This window comes from Taudactylus pleione, unplaced genomic scaffold (genome assembly GCF_031769625.1).
Source record: "Taudactylus pleione unplaced genomic scaffold, aTauple2 ptg001314l, whole genome shotgun sequence".
NCBI lineage: Eukaryota > Metazoa > Chordata > Amphibia > Anura > Myobatrachidae > Taudactylus > Taudactylus pleione.
In genome coordinates, this window is record NW_028285714.1 from 846,095 (window position 1) to 864,175 (window position 18,081).

Consider the following 18,081-nt stretch of genomic DNA (forward strand, 5'->3'; position numbering starts at 1 on the left):
CTATTGTAATTTAGACCAATGCCAACTGTGAACACACTTTGCCTAGCATGCCAACCTTATGTCCACTATTTATAGCTCCCTGCCCACTGTATATCATCTCTGACATCAGCACATCCACCTCATTTTCACTACATTTTTCTTCATTCCAGCATAACATCATCATGCTCACCACAATCCTTTTCTCCCCCATAGACATCCCTGGGCCCACCAAAGTAACCTCACGGCCAAAGGTGTGCAACCATACATTGCCATATAAAAATATATTGCTCTGCGCATAACAGCTTGGAACCCACCATAGATTTATTTAACACCATGCCCACCATTCACCGTTTGTGTATGATGCCTCATATCTGTCTTTACTCCATCCCACCCATCTGTAATATTCCTACCTTAAACCCCCTTTGTATCATTGGTTGTTTGTGTTCTCGGACTTGTCAATAGTTTTGTTTGCCTCTATTTATATAAGTATTTGTAATGTCTAGTGTTCCTGTAAAATATGTGCACATTGATACTGTACAATGCTATGCAATGTATCAGCATACAGGGTTTTAGAATAATTAGTGCTTTCCCTTCATTAAATAACCTCAGAAGTCATTACTGTGTAATGAGGCCAATTTACCTAATCCTTCCTGTTGTAGCTCTAACAGCCAGTATAACTAGTTTTAATCTAATCTTATCAACTATCAATACATGTGTTTGGCAAGAAAGTCATTTTGTTTTGTTAAGGTTTCGTTCATACTTTGAGAATTTGTTTCCTGACTATTTTGTAGTGTCAACACAATTGCTAGGAAATGTCTGTAGTTAGTAGTAACTGCAACAAAATGACATTCCTTGCTGCTATTAGTGATGTTGCCCAGTTACAGCAACAAATCCAACGATGTGGAGATAATCCATGACAGTTTGCCAATATACTTTACCTTAAACTGTAACAAATGTTTTGTTGTTGGTTGTTGAAACTGTTTCTACCGCTGTGGCACCTAAACTCCGTGGTGGGCAAAAATCGGCCGGCGAGTTTTCACATGTAGCACTAAGTCGACAGCTCCCAATCTGACCTACTCGGCTTTGTTTTAAAGCAGAGAATTCGACTTAATTGCAACCTCTGCACATTACATGGCGGCCACGCAGCCAATCAGCAGAGGAGGAGAGTGTGCACGACATAACCCCCCCCCCTGGTGTTTTCCAGTTATACAGGTAAGTATACTTAGAGAGGTAGGATGTGTGCTTCATGTATTGAAAGCATTAGAGGTCTGCGTGGCATGTAGAGGAGGTTTGGGTGGCGCATGTTAGGAGGTTTAAGTGTATATACTGGTAGCTTAATTGGATCCCAACAAAAATTACCGTGTGTGTGCGCATGTGGTAAAGAATATGGCCGAATATTCTATGTAGAGCGCTGCGGAATATGTGTGCGCTATATAAATAACTGGTAATAAATGTGAGGACATGTAGAGGAACTTTATGGCAAGTGAGACAAAAGGGAGGTCTGAGTGGCATGTGATGTCATTTTAGAGCAAGTGGAAGGGCATGCTGGACCATTTTGAGATGTGATTTGAGGGTTCTAAAGTCATTTTGGATCTGTTTTTTTTTTCGTTTTTTTTACTTTTCTGAATTTATAAGTAATGTGAGGCCCTTTTGAAGGTAGCAGGGTCGGTCATGCCTATCATTGCCCTAAACCTATAATCGTGTGCAGATTAGTTCAGGATAGTAGATCATAGTTTTCTGATAATATATTATCCTCTGCCTATCTGCATACTTTCTCCAGCAATAAGACTTTACTCCATTTTATTCATTCATGAATTACAATTCAAAAGAACAAACTTGTAAGACATGTTATTGGCATTGTTGCCTCTGAGCCAATACTATATCCACTATGTAGAAAATTACATTTCAAGTGCTGAAACATTATGCCCACTCCTTCCATTTTATGCATTATAGGATTATATGTAATAGGCTCAGATTTCCTGTAACTGGCGTGATTTTGATGATATAGCCAAGTTTAAAATGACAATTTGTTTTAAGGCACAACCAACCTGGTTTTGTCTTAAAACAAATTGCTGTTTTCAATTTAGTGACTGAATCACGCCAGATCCAGGAAATCTGAACCTTATTAATATACCCTATAGCAGAAGTTCCCAAATGCGGTCCTCAAGGCACCCCAAAGTTCAGGTTTTAGAGATATCCATGATTGAGCACAGGTGGTTAATTCAAATTGACTGAGGTACTAATTAAATCACCTGTGGTCAAGCATGGATATCCTTAAAACTTGGACAGTTAGGGTGCCTTGAGGACAGAGGGCCTGATTCAGCACGCTCATGTGTATGCACCACACTGCGCGTGCACGGCAATCGCACTGTGATCACGCGCGCAGACAGGAATCCATCGCAGAGTGAGTGATAGGCCTTCAGCGTTTGGGGGTGGTGACGGGGGAGTAGTCTGATAAACACAGACGTGCCTATCCGTTTGAACGCCGTCCCATTGGCGTGCGTATATCAGACACTGCGATTGCATACGCAGCTTGAGTACTCACTGGGTGCGACAAGCCTTGCAGTTTCTGAGGCAGGTCAGACCTGCTGTAATTGTGTATGACGGGCCGATGTTCTCCGATGATACCAATGTACATACAGGACTATGAGGTATTACAGAGGTGAGAAAGCCGTAGGGGGCGTCTCTTTGCTGGCTTAGCAGTGGCGGACATTAGCATATTTTAGCAGCTTCATTGCATGCAATTACGCAGCATTTGCGATCCCTGTTGAATCAGGCCATGAATGTGGGGGACCCTCTGCCCTATAGTGTTGATTTGCAGCATGGTGGCGTAGTGGTTAGCCTTCTTGCCTCACAGTTTTGGGGTCATAGGTTTCATTCTATTAGAGCCATATCGTTTCATTGAATCCTGACGATTTGGACCATAAAATGTTTATGTGGTCGGGGATCAGACTGTGAGGTTCATTTGGGGCAGGGATTGATGTGATTAATTACATATTCTCTGTACAGCACTGTGTAATATGATGGCACTATTTAATTATATCTCAGTAATGATAATAAACGTGCTCAGCTGAACTTCACCCACGGCCCCAACTCAGTATGAGTTAGGACCACAGCTAAAGCCCGATGTGGCATAAAGCAGAGTAAGTGCTGGGGACGACAGCTGCCTATTCCCGATCACTACTCTGACTGATGATCTCATATCGTTCCACTTGTGTAAAGTTAGCTTTGCTGGAATGCTTATCTGAAGATAAGTACATGTACATAGGTATGGTTTTGGTGTGTGTAGTATGATAGCCACATAATAGTGAACATGTCCAGCCAAAATTCCATATGCCATGTCTCCTAAATATAAAAGTAGTACTCGGTCTATAATTATGTGTTCAATATTATTCTTGTGTGCCTTGTTGGCAGGTAGACTATTTGGTAAAATAAATTAGCTGGTTTTATCAATATGCACTTGTTATAGTTTTATATATAACCTGTCGTCAACATCTTCGCTATTGTATATGAACACGTTGTGCCACAACCAAACATTGTTTTATACCCCTGCTTGTTTGCCTATAGGTCAGAATTTTGACATCCTGCCACACAGAACTGGAAAGAAAGCAAACTCTGACCCCAAGAAGCTGGAGAATGGTGTTACATTGGCGCCAGAGGACACATTGCCATTCTTAAATTGTTATTGTTTTGGGTATTGTCCTGAAGATGCTACAAATAACACTTGCATGTAAGTCTCATTTAGTCACATCTACATTATTGCTTGTTACACTGCTGCAGTATATTCCTGTATGTGTTCTTGAAGAAGAGGTATCTTCCTCAATGTTTCCCATTCGGATTACTCTCTAATATTATTATGGACAAAATAAAGAATGGAAGTTTGACATCCAAAAAGCTTTACACCAAACTGCCTGATTCTTTATAAATGCATGCTAAATTTATAACCCTGTATCATGAGAACATTTTGGTTGTATGGCTTAAATACTATAGGAGAGATGTATCAAGTCTTGGAGAGAGATAGCGGGAGATGTATGAACCATAGAAGAGTGATAAAGTGGAGAGAGATGCCATCCAATCAGCATTTAACTGGATTTTACAGGCTGTTTGAAAAATGTCAGGAGCTGATTGGTTCGTATTTTATCTCTCTCCAAGGTTTGATATATTTCACCCAGAATGTAGTGGTTACCAAAAGCAACCAATCCGCATTTGTCATTTTTAAGACTGTACTAGATAAATGACAGCTGATTGGTTACTTTGGGCAACTTTACTTGATCTCTTTTCAAGGCTTGATACATATCTCAGGATCTCCTATTAATGTAGCCTTGTGTTTGATTGAGATTACTGGTTTATTTTATAGGTTACACAAGTTTCTGGTCCATTTTTATATACCGCAGACAAATTGACAATCTGGAATATATATAAAGATTTGGCTATAACAAATTATTTGTTGGGCTTTGTTTTCTAATCTGAATTACAGAAATAATGGCTAAAATGTAGATGCTATTAGCAACACCAAATTTGTCTTACCTGAGCACACGTGTGTGTAACCTACTTCAGTTTCATCAACATCACTTTAATTAAAGTGATGAGCATGAATTTGTGGAGACTGTACGGTTTCGAGTGAAATCAGTGCAATGGCCAATGAGTGCCTACTGAATTAGAAAAGATTGTGTACCGCAGTACATAGTAATGTGCACAGCAGGACATCGTGGTAATGTCTGGCGGCACATGGCACGGAATTTAATTCCATCCCCTCCCTTTGCGTCAATTCAGGAAAAATAAACTCTTATATGTAGACTTTATATACTGGTTATAGTTTTGTTACTCTAGCTCAGTTTTGCCATTACACAAAAAGATTGTGTACACAAAAAGGATAATTGCGCTTAAATAGCTGCCAAGTGGGATCTCTGGTGTATAAGTGTCACACCACACTTCACCAACACAGTCACTAAAAGAAAAAATTTAATCAAAAAGTGTCACCAAAAATGTTGATCAATCCATGGTCTTAGCAAGAAAATGTATTCAGTCCTCAGAAAACCTTTTTACCCAGTTGGATTGTCCCAAAGTTATTGGTATACTCTAACAACTCTTAAAACAGAGAAAATACCATAGTGTAACACTGTAACACAGAATAACTATTACTTCTGAAGTAATATAATATAGATACTCCTACCAGAGGAAGAGGACTACAGATTCTAGTAGACAAACTGGCTTCATGGGGAGGAGGTGACCACGTTTTCACACTGATCCTTCACTCTACCTTTTACTGTCTTGTGGCACTAATCACAGATGGATATGTCTACAAAGAAACAGTAAGCAATATTCGCTAAAAATTAAAGGTGGCAACAGGCTTTCCCGGAACATCACATCCATCCACTAGGTTAATTCCAGTCTTTCCCAATTCCTCCTCCTCTCCAAAGCGTTTCGATACTTGGAGTGATACCAGTGGACTTTCTGGTGAAATGTTTTCTTTTGGTGACAGTATTATCATTAGCATTTGCAGCTGTCAAGACTGAATTTTACTGTTGACAATACCCATCCCCAACACACAGTAATAGTCCACATTTGACAAATTATACCCCTTTTACACTGACACATGAATGTGCTTCAACCCAGGATTTTTGTCAGTGGAAACGGCTCAACCCGGGGCCAGCGGTCCGGGTATGGAACACAGGTAGCTTGCAGGGTTGGACACGGGTCGTTCCCGTGTCACCCTGCAGTGTAAATGTCGGGACCCTGGTCACGATGTCCTGGGTCATGCCGCATTCTACCTGATTGGCCGTTTTTATGTGGCGCTTGGAGATTACATCATCTCGAAGTGTCCACTGCAGCTCTGGAAGACCCATGTCTCTGTAGACCTGGGTCCGGTGTGAACGGCACAGATCCGGAAATAACTCTGGTCGGCATCGCAGTATGAAAGGGGTCTGTCCCGGGTCTGATCCGGGTTGGAAACATGTTCCAAAATCCCGGGTTAGACGCAGGACATTGGTGTAAAAGGGGTATAAGTGACCCCAAGTTCAGAATCAGCATTACTGTACATAATTCAAAATATAGGCATATGCTGCCATCTAGTGTATAGTACTTGTATTATAGTCTGGTTTAAGGATCCACATTTAACCCTGATTTGCTGAGATTTCTATAGCTCACCCTACAGTGGGATGATTACTATACAGTAATCTCCATGAAAAGAATGGAGCTATTTTAGCAGCTGGTGCGGTGATGTTCTGGCTCATCAGGCGTTAGTGAAATGTTTTCACTGTGCCTATAAAAAAACTAAAAAACTGTAGGTAACACTTTTTCATTCGGCAGAGGTTTGTTTGTGTACCAGAGGCCACTTCCACGTGTTAAGGTGCACACACACTGTGTGATTTTTTTAAACGATATAGCCGTTTTCGACGGATTGGAACGACAAATCATTTAAAAAGTGGCGTGTCTAGGCACGATAACGAAGTCGATGCGCGTTCCCGCTGATTATTGGTCGTGATCTGTTGAACATGCAGAAAGATCACGACCAATCTTTCACGATTTGGCACACATCGCTGTGTATACGCACAATGAACGATTTCATGGACGACAAACGATTTATTGTCACTGGCCACTCCCCTTCACCATTTTGTGCCAGCTGACGGGGAGACAGAAAATGCGTCGCATATTTCTGCATGATATCATTTGTCCGGGAGTTTTCATGAGTTCAAGGGAAATCGTTAACGAGACCTTATCTTGTCCTAAATCACACCCTGTGTACTTAGCTTTAGACAGTACTTTCCTCATCGTGCAAGAAAAATCATTGTTCAGGCTTATTCTGATTTTCTTTCATAAAAAGCTTATGCTATAGCTGTCCCTAAAGCTCATAATCATTCACCATATAAAGATCTGATATAGGACCAAAAGCATAAATGATAAAACCTGTAATTAGAAGCACCACAGATATAAGTAGCTTGAAAATACTCGCTTTCTCCCAAATGTAGAACAGAAAATATAATGTATTTGTACATACATTTTTCATGAAATTAAAGCAATATAACTATGTATTGAGAAAAAAATGCTGTTTTATTGTTAATTTAAATGGTCAATTACTTGTTTCAGTATTTCACAGCTCAAAAGCTGGCAATTGTACATGTCTTTCCTATTGGTGAAGTGGTTAATAATCTGTGTATAATGGGTATATTGCAGTACAAATGGCCATTGCTTTGCAATAATTGAAGAGGATGAACATGGTGAAATCACATTAACGTCTGGCTGCATGAAGCTTGAAGGCTCAGATTTTCAGTGCAAGGTAAAACACTCTGCATATACAATGTAACAGGAATAAGAATTGATGTCTTATAATCATAGCTATGCACTAGAACAGTGGTCTCCAACCTTAATTGGGGTGAGAAAAATGAGACGTCTTGAAGAGCCACATTTTATTTTTGAAAACTAAAATCTGGCTAATAACCAAATTTTTCATAGCAAAACAATGCATTTATTAATAAAGTGATAAATATCACTGTGTTAATGCATTGTTGTTTTTCTATGAAAATTGTGGTTATTTCATCTTCAAAAATAAAATGTGGAGCGCTGTCAGCGGCTAGCAGGGGGGCTGCTGGATGGTTTGTACAGGTGGGTACAGTGGATGGGCAGGCCCCACACCCCTTTTGAAAGTGCCCAACTCTACCTCTGATGCATGAGAGCCTTCAGCGGGGAGCAGGGGGCTGAGGGGTAGAAATGGGATAAGTGCAGTACTGGGAACAAGGAGGGGGTTAGGGGCAGGCAGTACTGGGGATAAGTAGGGGCAAGGGTAGATAGCAGTTGGGGCAGTAGTGGGGGCCAAGGAAGTGGTTAGGAGTAGGGAGGGGGAAAGGTTAGATAACAGCTGGGGCAGTATCCCCTTCTGGCTGCTCGCCCGCCCCTCTTCACTGTTAGCAGCACCCGTGGAAAGTCGCAGTCAGCAAAACACACCCCCACAGCACCAGCTGCTCACCAAACCAACCCCCACACGCTTACTTCAATTATCCTCCAGGTCAGGGAGTGCAGCCACACGCGCAGACACCGTCTTCTTGTCACAGCTCATCGTGTAGCCGGGTGCCTGGTCCACTTTCGCAATATGCTGCCCGTGTTCCGCCTGTGTTCTTGTAGTGCCAGGGGTCGTCCTCACACTGGATGCTGCCGCGGGGCCGTCTGTGTAGCCGGGGGACTATTTGTATCTCTGTAGTGCTAGTGATGGCCTCTCGCCGGGTGCTGCCTGTGGTGTTGGGGGTTGTCTGTGGTGACTGGGGCCATCCTCACGCTGGGTGCCGCCAGGGGACGCCTGTGTTCCTGGGGCTGCTTGTGTCCCTGTGGTGTTGGGTAATGCAGCATCCAGGAGGTAAGGCACTAGAGCTCTCGCTCCACTTCCACTTTGTATAGTCCTCCCTGGCCAGGCAAGGGAGACATCAATCATTGAATAAGGAGCCACAGGATTGGTCAGCGCAGTGCATCCCCAGGGAACCACCCATTGTCCAAAAGTGAGTCCCCCGGTCCTCATATTCTTGCGATCAGTGGTGAGCCACCATGCTTGCCTCCGCGAATCAGAGCATCTCCAGAACTCCAGTGCTCTGGGCAATGTTCTGCTGGGAAACCTTGGGTCCTGGCAATCATGTGGATGTTACTTTGACACGTACCACCTACCTAAACATTGTTGTAGACCAAACACAACTGTTCATGGCAACAGTATTGCCTGATGGCAGTGGCATCTTTCAGTAGAATAATGGGATTCAATCGGGAAACCGGCTGTCGTAAGCCCGACAGCCGGCTTCCCGATTGCTTTATCCCGGCGAGGGTTAAATGACAGGCGTCTGAATCTAGACGCCTGTCATTTTTCCGACGCCGGGAGACCGGCGCCTGGCATCCCGATCGGGGAGGGTTAGGTTTAGGGCACCCGGGGGGAGGACTTGGGGTTAGGGTTAGGCACCCCCCCCCGGGGGACTTAGGTTTAAGCAGTGGGGAAGGGGAGGGTTAGGTTTAGGCACTTAGAGGGGGAATTAGGGTTAGGCACAGGGGGGGGAGGTTAGGGTTAGGCACCCCTAAGGAGGGTTAGGGGGGTTAGGTTAGCTTGTACTTACCTAGGGACGATCGGGATTTCCAGTGCTGTCAGGCTTCCGCTGCCGGGATCTCTGCATCTGTCGGGCTGACGCTGCGCAGAATCGAACTGCCGGCCTTTCATACCGAATGCAGAATAATGTACCCTGCCATACTGCAAAATGGTTCAGGAATTTTTTGAGGGACATAATAAAGTGTACAAGGTGTTGACTTGACCTCCAAATTACCCAGATTTCAATTGAGCAGCTGTGGTAAATGCTGTAAAAACAAGTCCGAGCCACGCCTCGCAACTTATGGCTTAAAGGACGTTCTGCTTCCACAGAACATGTATAGGACCCGGCAAAATCCCGACAGTTGGGATGCCAGTGCTTAGAACGCTGGCGCTGGAGTCCCGACACCTGTCAGAATCCAGGCGCCGGCATCCCGGCCGTAATTACTGGGGTTAGGGTTAGGCACTACGGGGAGGGTTGGGGTTTAGGCACTCGGAGGGGACTGTTAGGGAGAGGGGGAGGGGTAGGATACTGACCGACAAGTTTCTGTATCATAACCCTGTCTGGATTCTGGCATCAGGATTCTGACCCCCGGGAACCCAAGTGCTGGCATCCTGAGCACCCTATTCTCCAGTAGATTAACAGAATGTCATTCAAGGGTGATACAGAAAAGTGTATTGCATAAATGTATTAAATGTGTGGCTGGAATTCCTCTCTTTGGCCAGCACATAATTGTTTATGATTTTCATTAAAGAATATAAATACCCCTTTTATTCTCTTGCAAATAGGATTCTCCCAAAGCCCAGGTACGAAGGACGATAGAGTGCTGCCGGACTGACTTCTGTAATAAGCATTTGCAACCCACATTGCCACCAAATGGGGGACCAGGTAAAATGAATCATCAGCTTACAGCTAAACTTATAAAATGCTGCATGTAACAAATAATAAGAGCTACAGTTTTGTCCTCATACATCTAGCCTCCTTGCACGTTAAACAGCAGCGCTTCTAATCGCGCTATGCCGTGGCGTGACTAGTAGTGCCGGGCGTCTTTTTGTGCGACTTTTTACCTCCAAATGCATCTTATTCACACAGTGATGCAAAATAGCTAGCACAATCCGCTTATGTTGATTAAAATGATATGCAGCATGCCTATGTTCTGTGTGTGTCTGCAGGTGCATCTGTATGCGGAACGCTACGTTACAGTGTTACAGCCGCTGACACTGTAACGTAGCATTTCACATGCAGATCCCCTCGAAGACGCACAGAGAACATAGGCATGCTGCATATAATTTTAATCAGCAGAAATTGCTTGTGTTAACTATTTGCATCACTGTGTGGTTAAGATGCATTTGAAGATAAAAAGTTGCACGAAACACTATCGTGCGACTTGTAGCGCATGGAGGATAGATTTATGTGGACACATCTGTAGACCAATCCAGATTCATAAGATCTCTTTATTGCCAACCCCCATATACCTAAAATTCATCTACTTTTTCAGGTCAGAGAATATATCTTATCAATATATAAATGAAATACATTTTATATATTCTGTCAAATGCCTGTAGATTGGCTCTATATGTACTAACTTTACCATGTAAGCGCTCGTAACCCCAATAATTTTGGTCTTTGTGTGCGTCGGCCAGTGTGTACCAGCGATACGTCTGTGAACGACATCGTTCACAGACATATCGCAATGGCTGTGTTGCACAGTCGATTATCTGCAGATGTATTGGTGCATTATGGTGTGTGTACGGTTGCTGCATTGGCCGGTGGTGATTGCCAGCTCAACTTGGCAGGCACATGTAAATGCCCGCCCAGATGTGACATCAGTCACGGCGGATCGGGCAGCCTGTATGCAGAACATATGTCATGCACAGACTGTAGATATATCTTCAGATCAGTTGATCTGCAGATATATCGGTGAGGTGTGTACCCACCTTTAGGCTTTCAGAGGGGTCTATTACTAAACTGTTAGGAGATAAAGTGAACGGTGATAAGGTGCCAGCCAATCAGCTCCTAACTACCATTTTTCAAACACAGCCTGTGACATAGCAGTTAGGAGCTGATTGACTGGTACCTTATAACTGTTCACTTTATATCCTAACACAGCTTAGTAAATAGACCCCTGAGTCTCTTAACTCTAATAAAACGAGAACAAAATACAAGGTGTTAACGGTCTAAAAATAGATGCATTTGCTCTTGGTTTCTACTAAGTGTGACTAACGCATGCTTCATCTCTGCAGAAGGAATATATGGCAGAAGCGCACACCTCATTGCTCTCATAATATCCATTGTGGTCTGCTTATTAGTCATGATGGTCTTCATCCTCATCACCTGTATCTACAAGTAAGATTCTTACTGATAAAAGTTTTTCCTATACATCTATTTTATACCAGCGCTAAAATGTAAGCCTCAGACAAGTTTACTTAGATGGTAATTACAAGCTCTAGACTGAGAATGCATATAGAGGTATGAGGCACTGTAAAACCTTGCAATACAACAATCTATCTAGACAAAATATCCAACAGCGCAGTTCCGAGTCTAGAACCCCATAAACATATATACAAGACACAGCCGAATAGTATTTAAATGGTATACAAATTTTACAATTTAACATCCGTTTTATCAATTGCTTCATAAAATATAATATCTAGATATATCAAGATCTTCTGATGCTTTTAATACAAAAAATTGTATACTAACGTTTACATTTTTGGCTGGGAATACTATCATATGTTTTTGCCGTTCTAGTCTCTGCGCAGTACTTTGGTTTGACAGATTTGGCTACATGACAGGTCTGCAAATGGACATGATTTGCTATTGGTTTTGTTACCGGTCAATGGTAAAATGATGTAAAGTAGCGAAATATAGATTTAAAAAAGAGCTTGCATTCAAAAATAATGCCAACCTTTTAATTCAAAATGAAAAAAAAAAAAAAAATAACAAAGTTTGCATATTACCTTCATTGCATAGTTTTGACTACTGACTATGCCATCTAAATTCTTGTGAACAAATATTTTAAATTGTTTATGGCCCACACTGATTTTTCCCACTGCCTGAATACTTCCAATGTGTTTTTATATTCCAAAATTATTTTTAGTGCTCCATTTCTCTACAAATTATTAGCTTACCATCTATGTAGAGCCGGGATGGGGAACCTCAGGCCCGGGGGACGTATAAGGCCCCCGGAATCATTTGGTCTGGCCCTCAGAACTTTTTTCTGCTAGCCTCATCTGGCTATCAGGGAGCCTATAATGGTTCTATTCAGCAGTGCCGCCTGGAGCGTGCTTAGGACGCTTCAGACTGTCACACCGCTGTCCTTACAGCTCCCCGGAGCATCCTCAGGATGTAATCAACAGCAATTGTGGCCACGACCCCTTGTGACATCACATGGAGGGGCGTGGCCTGCACCGGGCCTGCAAATAATGTTATATATATCAAAATGGCCCTGGGCAGAAAAAGGTTCCCCACCCCTGATGTAGAAGATATGTACTACACATTTTTTTATTTCAATTATACTGATGATGTCACCTAGTTATTTGTTAATGCAATATAACTATACCTGTACATACCTGATATGTCTGCAACTGGACTTCACCTTTACATCATTTTCTTTCTTCCACTGAATGTGGGTGAGCATCTGTAATAGTACTGAGAAAATGGCGGTAGACTTGTTTTGCTTAATTTTGTAATGATGTAGAATATACACATCCTTAATTAGCCAACTACGGTGGCCAGTAAGGAGCTACAGGAGCAATAGTACCTGATGAAAAATGTTTACCACAATATATCGTCGCATACACAAAAAAAAAAAAAAAATGGATGGGTGAAATGAAAGTAAAGATATATTTGAAATGTATTATTTTGCAGTCAAGCCTACGACGCAAAACAACATTTCTATGTAAACATGCTTTATGAAGGTAATGCAAAATATTTCCCTTCTGCTAACATTCACAAATGTTTAAATTAGAATTTCAATCAGAAAACATAAGAAATGTTAATAGTTGGGAAACTGCATTACATTTAAAATATTGATACATCACTGGAAATTGAAAAACATAGTTTGATTTAAATAAAAAAAAAAAAAGGTTCAAAAGGTCAATTTGTACCAAGCATAACGTTTTTGTCCAGATTTTTTTTATGCTAACCTAAAAATAATTAAATGCATAGTTGCAAATAATTACTAACCATCTAACTGTATGTAGAATTGTGTTTTCTTAATTGTACAGTAGAAGGCAACTGCCACCTGGTATAATAGTGTTGTAGATCATTTATAGGTGTGTATTTTGCAGGCATAAGTTGACATCTCAGAGAATGCTCTATAATAGAGATCTGGAACAAGATGAGGCGTTTATACCAGCCGGGGAGTCACTAAAGGCTCTCATTGACCTGTCTCAAAGTTCTGGCAGTGGATCAGGGCTCCCTCTTTTGGTAAGTCAAAAATAATGTCAAACATGCATGGATATTTTACAGCATTTGTCATGGTGCAGGGTTTAGCAAAATATCCCTTTTCCCTCGCAGGTCCAGAGAACAATCGCTAAGCAGATCCAGATGGTGAGACAGATAGGAAAAGGAAGATATGGAGAGGTTTGGATGGGAAAATGGAGAGGTGAAAAGGTGGCTGTGAAGGTTTTTTTCACTGCTGAGGAAGCCAGCTGGTTCAGAGAGACGGAAATCTATCAAACTGTGTTAATGCGCCATGAAAATATTCTAGGTAAGAGGAACTTCAGCTAGCAAGAATGTAGTTGTTGTTATGTAAGATGTTGAGCCTTAAAATAGTTCTTGGGCGATTTATAGTAGTTCAACCCATATCTGCGCTATGTCAGCCATACTTAATACTTCACAACTCTACCTTATACCGCTTTTATACCTAAATTCCGGGTCTGACCCGAAGGTTGGAACAGGGTTCCAAACCGGATTAGACCCGGAATTTAGCCGGCGCCGACCCAGGATATTACCGAGTCGGCGTCGTTCACATCGGACCCGGGTCTGCAGAGACCCGGCTCTTCCGGTGTGGAAGTGGACGCTTGGAGATGAGGTCATCTTCTTCAAGAGCCACTGAAGCCGGCCAATCGGCAAGCATGCGGCGCGCACCAGGTCATCATGACCCGGATAGCGCTGTTTACACTGCAGGGTTTCAAGGGTCATTCCCGTGTTAAACACCGCAAGCTACCTTAGAGTTGGATTGCTGGGTCACTCCACCCTGGAATCAAACCCTGTCCTCTTTTACACCAAGGAGGTACCCGGGTTAACCCTGCAATAACCCGGGTTTTAGCTCTGGTGTAAAAGGGGTATAATATTATTTCTACCTCCAGCATACAGTAGCACATATTTAATAGAAAATTCTACTTTTGCTTTCATCAAGAGTTAAATGAAAAATAATCCTTGATTGAATATGTTCAGAAAACTTTAGTACAATAACCATCAAAGGGACTAATTCAGTTGGCTGCAAGTTTTTCAAAAACCTCACGCCGCAGGGTTTTTCCCGCAGGTGCAAGGGTTTTCGAAATTAATTTGGGCGCAAATATTTTTTCTTTTCCCTGCGACGCAAGTTTTTTTTTTTTTTTTTTATACGCACCTTCAGAGCAGATGTAAAGTTTTTAAAAATTGCTATCTTAAGTTAAAAATGTTCGGACTTGCCTCAGAACCTCTTGGACAGCCCCCTTAATGACTAATTGGACAATTTGAAGTTTACAATTTAATTAGTCCAATAATTTCAAGTCATTATTAGGTGTAAAAAAATGCCTCAAATTACAGCAAATTTTTTGTTAGTTTATGCACCCCAAATTTATTTACAGTATTTTAACAAAATATAATTCCTTTTTATAATTTTTTCAAAAAAGTTAAGGAGCCTCAAATTACACCAAAATCACTTTTCATTTTATTTGTTTGTAGTTAAATGAAAAAAGTTTGCTTTTAATCATTTCTCTACTTTAAAAATGCATTAAAAATCTGATTTGTGTATTTTTTTTTATTAAAGATCACAATATTTTTCTTTGGGACAGTAATAAACATCATTACTGTTACCCAATATACTTAAAATGTTTAGGGTCCAGGCACTTTGTTGAAAAAAGAAAAATTCCCAAGGGGGTTTGCCAGAAAAACTATTGCTGCCATTTTTTAAAAGATATCGGGAGCGCGCATACCTGTGTTAATGGAAAAATGGCCACGATGGCCGCAGCAATTTTCTCCACAAAATGCTTGCGACCAATTGAAGATGCCCCAAAGGTTTCATATTTTTATTGCAGAGTTTACAGTATATTCAATGTGTGGCCATTAACATGCTTATTTTGCCCAACTTCAATCATTGTTAGGAGCAATATAATGGCGTATGTATTACTGTATGCTGCTCACTGATCACTGTAAATGACTAGCTTATCTTTACGCTGTATGGAAATGAATATCTCATATCTTTACAGGTTTCATAGCTGCTGATATTAAAGGGACAGGTTCATGGACACAAATGTACCTGATAACAGAATATCATGAGAATGGGTCTTTATATGATTTTCTAAAGTGTGCCACTCTGGATACAAGATCTTTACTCAAACTGGCATATTCTGCTGCCTGTGGCCTATGCCACTTGCACACTGAAATATACGGTACTCAGGGAAAACCGGCAATTGCTCACAGAGATCTGAAGAGTAAGAACATCCTGATAAAGGAAAACTGGACCTGCTGCATTGCTGACCTGGGACTGGCAGTCAAATTCAACAGGTACCTATTTAATAACAATTCCAGCATGTGGATATCATGTGGCATCTCTGAGGTTTCCTTGCAGGATGGACTCTAGGTCTGCACTCTTAAGATCCAATAATCTTAGATGCCAAAGATACAGGTAAGGGGTAAAATAAACATTTTAATACCTTGGTAAAAGAGGCACAACAAGCACATTAATAGCAATAATAGGTATGGCTTATGTTTTAATTCAGTGTATAACATCCTAGCATGACCAATGTCTAGAAATCTGTTGGACTTGGCTGCTTGGCTAGAATTATGGATAGAATGTCTGAAAGAGATCTTTGAAAAGAAGGTGATTGTTGGGTTGCATTTACAGTAGCTGGAGCTTTAGGGGTCTATTTACTAAGCAGTGTTAGGAGACAGAGTGAAAAGTGATAAGGTGCCAGCCAATCAGCTCCCAACTGCCAACTCACAGGCTGTGTTTAGAAAATTACAGTTGGGAGCTGATAGGCTGGCACCTTATCACTTTTCACTCTGTCTCCTAACACTGCTTAGTAAATAAACCCCTTAGTGTCCAAGACAGCTCATATTGTTAATGTCACATGGGCACCCTAAACCTAACCTCTGGCCCTAGTGCCTTAACCGTCCCACCCTATTGCTTAACCCTAACCCTCCCCCCTAGATCCCAACCCTATCCCTCCCCAGGGCCGGATTAGCAATGGGGCGGGTGGAGCTACAGCTCCAGGCCTCCCATTGAAAATAGGCCCACAGGAAACTGACTGCCGTGCAGACAGGAAAAAAAAATATATATATTTTTTCCTGTCACAACCAACAGTCCAGGTCACTCACCTCCTGGCCGGTCGAATCTTAGCCCATTCCCACACCCCCTTGGTCCTCTCCTCTCTGCTGGTGGACACAAACATGCTGGCTGAAGCCCCGCCCACCTTAGACCCACCGAAGCTCCGCCCCTAGCCACCCGAAGCTCCGTCCCCGGCCGTCTTGCTCTAAAGATGTGTCCATGAGTAGCCTAGCACATGATCCGTTTACAGTTTCAATGTTGCAGAACCTGTTTCCATACTTTCGTGAGGGATTACGGAAAGGACTAGTGCAGGTTCTGCAATTTTGATACAGAATTTTAGTATTTTATACAAGCCGACCAGAGTGCAGCCCATTCGACTGCTACATGGTCCACTCCATTCATAGGCAAACGGTAATTAGGAGGACACCAGGCACCATACTTTGCACAAGAGTGCCGGCCTACCAATTGTGTATGTGTATATTGCTCTATTGCTTTCAAGGTTGCAGACTCCATACATACATACACCGTTAGCGGCCTGGCAGGTTACTGGTCCTGTTCACTAAGTGCATGACGTCATGCCATCGCACAGGGGGGCGGGAGTGTCATCACCTGGAAGTGCGAAGTGCAGCACTGCCAGGAGTGTCCTGAGGATGCTGCACAGACTGCAGGGTGTCTGTCTGAGCAGCACTGCATCAACGATACTGGCTGCAGGGCGCTGTTCCAAGCAACCTGTTTGCCAGTGTCAAGGACCATGGGGCAGCGACGGTGCCCCAAACAAAGCACACCTCTAGTTTGGCACGGTATACAGTCAGAAACGGCAGCACTCACTTTCGCCATGATTGAGAGACAACAAAGGTCTATTATAAACATTTCAGTCCTCTGTGGACTTTTACCAAGAACACTCCAGAGGACTGAAACATTTATCGGGCCAATAATTGGATAGTGTATATGCAGGAGGGCTAGCCAATAAATATCTTCAAATGCTCCTGCAATGGTCAGATAGGAAGTTTTGGATAGCGTGTTCTACACACACTATCTCGTTCCCGGAATGGTTTTGAAAATGCCGGCAGCTGTTTAGCCGGTTCAAATACTGACTGCGGATGCCCGACAGGATGAAGATCACAACTAGGGCAGGTAAGTACTAATACCCTCCCCTGTCCCCCCCACGCGAACCCACTTAGGGGTGCCTAACCCTAAAACTCCTGGGGTGGCAGCGGCACGCAATAGGCCCTTCATGAATTTCAGCTCCAGGCCCATGTGGACATTAATCTGGCACTGTACCTCCCCCTACTGCCTAACCCCTAACCCTCCCCCTAACCCCACTACTTACCATTGGGATGCCGGCGCCAGGATTCTGATTTGTCGGGATTCCAGCACTGGCATGCCGACAGCCGGCATAATAACTACATCTCTTTGTATGACATTGTAGTGTGTGATTATCTTCTCCCCATGGTGTTTCCATGTTAGATTTTTTTGGTTGATTCCTGTATATAAGCTTTCAAACTTATATGTAAAGATATAAAATGTTATCTTCACTGTTGGGAAGCAAATAACTAGTCATTGGTAATCTTC

At 42.4% G+C, this 18,081-nt stretch overlaps 1 protein-coding gene across 3 annotated transcripts in view; it reads left to right on the top strand.

Annotated features, from left to right (window-relative positions):
• Window positions 1-18,081, top strand: part of BMPR1A (bone morphogenetic protein receptor type 1A) — a 103,523-nt gene that overhangs the window by 75,928 nt on the left and 9,514 nt on the right. For all 3 annotated transcript variants that reach the window (XM_088463098.1, XM_088463100.1, XM_088463099.1), the window contains exons 4-10: window positions 3,547-3,709; window positions 7,153-7,255; window positions 9,818-9,917; window positions 11,273-11,375; window positions 13,322-13,460; window positions 13,551-13,743; window positions 15,449-15,746. In XM_088463098.1, coding sequence (XP_088319224.1) covers window positions 3,547-3,709; window positions 7,153-7,255; window positions 9,818-9,917; window positions 11,273-11,375; window positions 13,322-13,460; window positions 13,551-13,743; window positions 15,449-15,746 — 1,099 coding nt within the window. The remainder of the gene's footprint in view (window positions 1-3,546; window positions 3,710-7,152; window positions 7,256-9,817; window positions 9,918-11,272; window positions 11,376-13,321; window positions 13,461-13,550; window positions 13,744-15,448; window positions 15,747-18,081) is intronic.